Source organism: Polyodon spathula, chromosome 4 (assembly GCF_017654505.1).
Source record: "Polyodon spathula isolate WHYD16114869_AA chromosome 4, ASM1765450v1, whole genome shotgun sequence".
In the NCBI taxonomy this organism is placed as follows: Eukaryota; Metazoa; Chordata; class Actinopteri; order Acipenseriformes; family Polyodontidae; genus Polyodon; species Polyodon spathula.
Genome location: NC_054537.1, coordinates 74,849,993 through 74,857,052, shown reverse-complemented (window position 1 = coordinate 74,857,052; position 7,060 = coordinate 74,849,993). Strand labels below are relative to the sequence as shown.

Below are 7,060 nucleotides of genomic sequence, written 5' to 3'. Positions count from 1 at the left end.
CTACTATACTGACGTACAGATATATTTGTGTTAACTATACCTTCATCAACGACCCACCTTACTTAGTAACCCAGTGGCTTCACTATAGCACTATGTGAAGAAACAGTCCCTGGCGTTTTGCCTCCTTTACAAGCAGGACCTCCAAAACCAGAGCCAATGTGACGCTTAGTAAAATCTTCAGCAAAAAACGGTAACTTTGCACAGCCTGGATGCTCCCCTGCGCTCCCCTGACTGACTGTATGACTCACCTGCCACATGAACATCATGGTTGTGAGCCATGGGGGGCGAGGCCTGTATAAGCATTTGTTAAGCCAAAACAATTAAATCATATCAATTGTGCTCAGTAAAATACAAGTGGATTATTAAACTGTTTAATGTAGGACTGACAATTATAATTTGAACAAATGTACAAAACTGTTAAGTGAGAAACATCAGATCTGCAGAGGTAGAGAATTTCTCATTGGTAAGAGTTGGTGAATGGTTCCTAAATAACAAGTTTATTTTAAAAGTTGATCAATACAGACTGAAAATAAATACTATAACAAAAAAAACATTAAATACTATTTCCTATTGAACTTAACTAACAAAATAACACAAAATAAATACAATACCACTGATAAAGAAACACCAGGAACTTAAAAGTAAAAAAAGAGAGGGAGTGAGGGGGTGTCTCCCATTCTGTTATTAGCATGTTATCTTTTTATTTTGTCCCCACTATTGTTTCATCAATCAAGTAGGCAAAGAAATAGTAGTTTTTTGTGATGTTCTGTATTAAAATACATACCAATGGCATTCACAAGTGGCTTGATTCCTGAAAGCTATAAAAACTTTATGACCAGCACTATAGAGTCATCTTTTATTGATTGCTACACAGACTGCCCAATTGCTTCAGAATTAGCAATGTTCTGGATTACACTGGTACTAAAAATGATCAGCTTTGTGTGAACCCTGTACCTGGCTCTTGGATGTACTGTACTAAGCAGAAATAGTTTTGAAGAGCCATTTCTTGTGTTAGGGTCTCTGAAAAGTTTAAAGTTAATTCTGGATTTCTGCTGCTATCATGTATTTGCCAATAAGTTTTTTTTTTGTGACTCAGCAAAGAAGGACAGTGGTGAACAGCTGGTTCTGCAAGTAGACTAAAATAAAAGATTAACCCATAGCACACCTAGACCACTTGATATATACCACTTGTTTTTTTTTTTTTTGTTTGTTTGTTTTTTTTTATTGCTCTACCAGCATTTGAAATGTTTTAACTGACTAAAAATAATAACAATTAAAATACAAAAATCATGGAATAAAAGTTGAATCATAACCCCTACATTACAATTTAAACTGTGTAGCAATAAAAATGCAATCTGGAATGTGGTTAGGCATTTTTCATTTAAAAAAAAAAAAAAATGCAGACCTGTCTGTCCCAAAAAAGCACAAAAAAATATATCCTAATGCACCTTGTTGACCAATGATTTCATTTTTATAACAGATGCAATAAAGGGTTTCATTAAAAAGTAACAGGTCAGATCACATTACCATCTCCATAGCTGTTATCATCTAGTAAGAAAATTTCAAGTAGAGAAACTAGAGGAAACCTAAATGATTTTTAATCAGCATTAGTACAATAGCAAAATCACATTAAAAGTACTTGTTATGTCATATAAATCTTTGTGTTATAAGCCAATTACCACCATTTTTTTAACTCTCCTCAGTACAGAAAGTTTACATTATTACTGTACATGAAAAAGCTACTGAACAAAAAATATATTTATATATATTTGCATGCTAGGAATTTCTAGTTTTGCTCCTGTCTTGACAAAATGTTACAAGAGTAAGAAAACAAAACTTCTAGCAAGACTTACAAAAATCTTCAGTTTCGCACACACTCTCTCTCAAGGCAGCGTTAACGTTCACTAAGAAATAAACTCTTCGTCGTATGTGCAAAATTTTGAAACTGAAAAGATTTGTTACACTCAGTATAGTATCACAGTAACAGAAGAAAATAAATACACTAAAACTAACTTCATAATTGCATATATAGAATGGCTTCATGTCCCAATGGGCCATGCATTCATAAAGCTTTTATTGCAGAGGAGGTATATGATTTGTTTTATTAAAAAACCCAGTTAATGTCAAGAAAAGGGGGGAGGAAATGGTTGACCTTTAGTTACAAAGTCAACACGCTTTAATGATGTCAGCAGTCAGCTGAGGCCACCCTGAACATTTTCTTTGTATCTGCCCACTGCTAGGCTTTTGAACCTGCTCCTCACAAACAGCGATTCTACTGTGGTTCCCGTCATGCTGAACACCCTCTTCATGTTATAGAACATTTCGGTAATGATCCTTTACTGGTTAAAGCGTTACCGCTACACAATCTTTGTGAATGGAGGCTTTGGAATCTAGCCATGTAATATGCAAGTCCTGAGGACAGAACAGAAATGGCCTTCTGTTAGTGTTCTACAGACATTCTAAAACACTATATCCAACATCTTGGATTTTGATTCAGTGTTTTAAAAGTCCATTTTTGAGGCAGCTTTTAAGAGTTAAAAGTCTAAGAAGTGTGCTGCTTAAACACTGCAGGAGTTGATAGGGTTCCTCAAGCCAATGGTTTTAAAGTTTGTTTAGATTCAAAGTAAGCAGTGGCTTCACAGTTATTCATGTAAACTTGCAATCCACAGCAGTCTGTAAATAGTTGCCTTTTTAGAACAAGTAGTAGAATTTGTAACATGCACTTCTGTATGGAATTTATAAGCTATAAATAAAAGCTGAAACGTGGCTGCTTTGCATCTAGCAAAACACAACAGAAAATCAGAAAACTACTGTGCACCATTTCACAGTGTCATTATATTTATACTGCACACACACACACACACACACATATATACCGAATATGATGTACACAGATTATCAAACCAAATCTCATATCAAATCTTCAATCTAATAAAAGGAAAATGGGTTACATCAATAAGTCCTTTTCAATATCTTGTTAAGTTCAGGTGATGGACACCAGTGTAGATATATTGCTTTTTTCCCCCCTTTGTTTTGTTTAAAATAAACTTCTTGGTCCAGGATAGTTGTTTCTGACAGTTCATGATCTTTTAGGACATTTTCCATCTGTTTGTCCAAAGGTTGGTTAAAATCAACAATTCCGGGCTGTATAACTCTGTTGTCTGGGTACTGTGTTGTCAAAAGGTACGTGAAGCACACACTGCACATGGGTTTTTAGGTTCCCCTTCTGAGAGGCACGGTAAGGGCAATATCTGCACTGGAATGGTCTCTCCCCTGCAGCAAGCAAGAAATAATAAAACAAGGAGACATAAATGTATGAATTATTTCAATGATCTACCTTCAAAATCTTGTTATTGGTAACTTAATTTAAACTACACTATACTTAAGTTCATTACAATACTCAAAACTAGTATTAAGTTCTGTAATATTATTGTGGCTGCTTTCATTCCCATTTTTTCTTAAATTTAGTTGTCACCAATGATTTTTTAACCTGGTTTTCTCCCCAATTTGAAATGCCTAATTATTATTTTTTATCCCGGTTCACCGCATTAGCCCCCCTGGTGACTCGGGGAACGGAAGCTGGAGCACCTGCCTCCAAAACGCGCTCCTGCCAATCCGGCATTTTTCGCACTGCGGATCCACAGCGAGGCCACCAGACCTATAGTGCTGGAGGACAACACAGATCTGATAGCTCCACTTCATTACCGCAGGCGTCCTATCGGCCACAGGGGTCGCTGGTGCATGGTGAACTGTGGATTCCCCTGCCGACCAAAGCCCTCCCTACCCAGGCGGTGCTCGCCCAATTGTGCGCCGCCCCCTAGGAACCCCCGGTCACAGTTGGCAATGACATAACCTGGATTCGAACCTGCGATCTCCAGGCTATAGGGCGCATCCTGCAATCCAGGCGGAGCGCCTTTACTGGATGCGCCCTCGGGAGCCCCTGCTTTTATTCCCTTGTATTGAAAGAATAAAATCTTCTGTACGTTTACTGGCTGGTAACAGCAAGTTATGTTAATACAAGTTTTATTGCAACTTACTTCATCATACACATAACAAAAACAAGGAGACTGCTACAGTCATGGCTGTTGATATGCCCTTAATTATTTAGAAATCAAGTGTTTGGTCTACTGAAGTAGACCAAACATTATTTTATTATTGCTTCTGCCAATTCCTGTATTTCCTTAAATCGGTAAGTACAAAATCCAACCCCAATATTAGTATAGTAATCCATCACGTATCCGCCCATCACATATCTGCCCTAACCATTTATCCGCCATGATCACTCTCTTCAGCAACGTTAGTTTATTACTGAACAGAGATTAGACCGGAGATTGTAGATCTCACACACTGTGTTACATGTGCTCTGTGCGCTGCCATTGCTGGTAGTGTCACGCCAAGCTGTTGTGTGTTGACACTTGATATGTAAATAAATCCTGTTTGCCTGCGGGGCATATCAACTTCAACCTCCGTCTCGATCTCCTGCCTGTCACTCAGCAGCGAATGCACGCACCCACGTAGCATTTGGCTACCTTGTCACAAATACTAATACCCTGTATCTTTCTAAACAAGGGATTTAGGAGAGCTCCCAAATAAAAGCTGCATCTCAAAACAATAATTGTGTGAATACAGTAATTGTTACAGCTGTGTATAATGGTATTTAAAACAGGATTCATTCATCTGACTTTTTACATATCTGCCCTTACTCTGATCCCACCGCAGTTGCATATGCAGCGGATTATGTTCTGTCATTACCTGCTAGATAATTAATAAACAATAATTTGGTGCCCTAACCCAGTTGTCATTAATGTACATTGTAGATTCCTTAGAGCAAGAATTTGCTTGCTCTAAGGAATCTGAACCGAACTTGCTTTCTCTGAGGAATCTAATCTGAACTCGGTTTTTGATGTAAGATTATTCCATGTATTATATTTGAAAGACTAAATACAGTGGAAATACATTACCTTTGTTTAGTTAAAGTTACATTTTAGGTATTGTTTTAAGCATTGCATAACTTGGACACAAGCAGTTTTTGACTGTAGCATTTCTCCTTTCTATATCCTTTTTAACACAATTGTTAGTAATTTAAGAAATTTCCATATATGGCTTAAACAATCTCAGATTTCCAAAGAATTTACTGCAATAATACTTTCATAGGGGAAAGTTAAGCGTTGAAACTACTGAAATCAGAGATCTTTGTCTTTAGATGATAAAAGTTAAACATTCCCATTAATTCCATTTTGTCATATTTTTATCATAAAATATGATACCCAGCTTATACTCAACGCTGAGTTGTCTGTATTGAATCAATTTAAAATACATTTATTTTGTAAAGTTACATAACTCCCAAAAGACACATACAACCCTCCTAGAGGAGACATGCATTTCATGTCTCTATCAAGCAGCATGGGTGACCTGGGAGATTACTGTATATAGAAATAAATGCATTACTTCGATTTTAGTGCCACAGATTACTGTACAGATTCCAAATCAATCAATGAGGTAGACTAGGTGTGTGCAGTAATACCAGATCTAAGAACACCTAAATGACTTCATTATGTACAGGCATTTAGATCAGTTTTGCGACAGCATTTGACCATTAATGGTAAATTTAAAATGGTGTTTCTTTCTTTTTTTTTAATAGATGAGTATATCTGTTAAAAACCTTCTTCCCAACAAGCACATAAAACCAAAGACCCAGTTAATTATAAAACATACTTGTTTTGGGGCATCTGCAGAGGTGGTGTGCACTTCAGTACCTCGGAGTCCATTAGACTCAAAAACCACTGTGGGAACAAGGGGGCTCGTTAAAATCTAAGACTTCAGTTAGTGAACATTATTTGAGACCATTACAGATTACCATCACCAGAAAAAGTAGCCTGTGGACTGTAAATACCAACTCAATATGACACTTACAGTTAGAGAGTATGCTAATGGAAGCCTGGGGCCCCTGCCCTTTTTAATTTGGACATTTATGCTGAAGAAAGTGAATCACTGACAACATTAATTACAACTATATGTGTAAAGCGGTCCCACTTCTTGCATTAGTTACCATTTGGCCTCTGTCACTTTGCATCAAACTGGCTTATGCATGCATCGTTCACACTTTCAATAAAGAACATATTTATCTCACTGTCTCATATCATACTAGTATGCCCCCCCCCGATAAGGTGCAAAGATTGAACTACAGTGGTGAATACGACATACCTGCTAGGATTAAATCCATCACAGGTTTACATCCTTCAGAAAGCTGGAAGTCCCGCTTACTATATTATTTTTGTTATGGTAATATAAAGATGGGCTCAAGTTCAAAGATCAAAGTCTGTTTGAAAATTGAAAATGTTGAAAATTTGATTTTCATAGTGCTGGTGGCAATGCACTTCATTAACATGCGCAATTACATCAACATAACTGACATCTGATTAATAATGTATACCATTTTTCACAGGTCAGTATCACTAGCAAATATGACGTTTGTTATAAAACTGCATTCCAAGGACAGAGGTTATATCACAGAACACAGCTACAGAATATACACAATAGATGTCCTTTTAATGATTTTCAAAAGGACAATTAGACAACAATAATAGGATTCTTTGATTTCACTGAAGCATCACTTTCACAACTGTGCTTACTAGTTTCATGGGCAATCCACCATAGAGGTACAGCATGTTATTTGTAAAGTTGAAAAAATAAAGGTACAAATAAAGGTAAAAATAAACAGAATAAATAAATAAATAAATAAATACAGCTGTTTAAAAATGTTGGTTATCAAAGCAATAGTGGACATTTTTAAAGGTTTAAAATTGAAAGTATTCTTTTTTTTGTCTCTATGATTTTGTTTTTAAAAAAGCAGGATATTTTGTGTTTAATTTCGTGTTTCCGATGGCTAAAATCCCCTACCTGTGTGGGATCTCATGTGGGTCCAGAGGTGGCTGGACTGACTGAAGCTTTTCCCGCATTCTTTGCAGACATAGTCTGCTTGTCGTACTTGTGACCTCAGCATCCCTGTGGTTCATGGAAAAAAAAGTTAGACGACGACAACATTATGCCAGGGAAAAAA

General features: G+C 36.7%; 1 protein-coding gene across 3 annotated transcripts in view; it reads right to left on the bottom strand.

The window, feature by feature from the left end:
• Window positions 1–289: 289 nt before the first annotated feature.
• Window positions 290–7,060, bottom strand: part of LOC121314848 (zinc finger protein 516-like) — a 65,225-nt gene continuing 58,454 nt past the window's right edge. For all 3 annotated transcript variants that reach the window (XM_041248565.1, XM_041248563.1, XM_041248564.1), the window contains 3 exons: window positions 6,901–7,005; window positions 5,716–5,783; window positions 290–3,273 (listed from right to left, as the gene is read on the bottom strand). In XM_041248565.1, coding sequence (XP_041104499.1) covers window positions 3,214–3,273; window positions 5,716–5,783; window positions 6,901–7,005 — 233 coding nt within the window. In that variant the 3' untranslated portion in view covers window positions 290–3,213. The remainder of the gene's footprint in view (window positions 3,274–5,715; window positions 5,784–6,900; window positions 7,006–7,060) is intronic.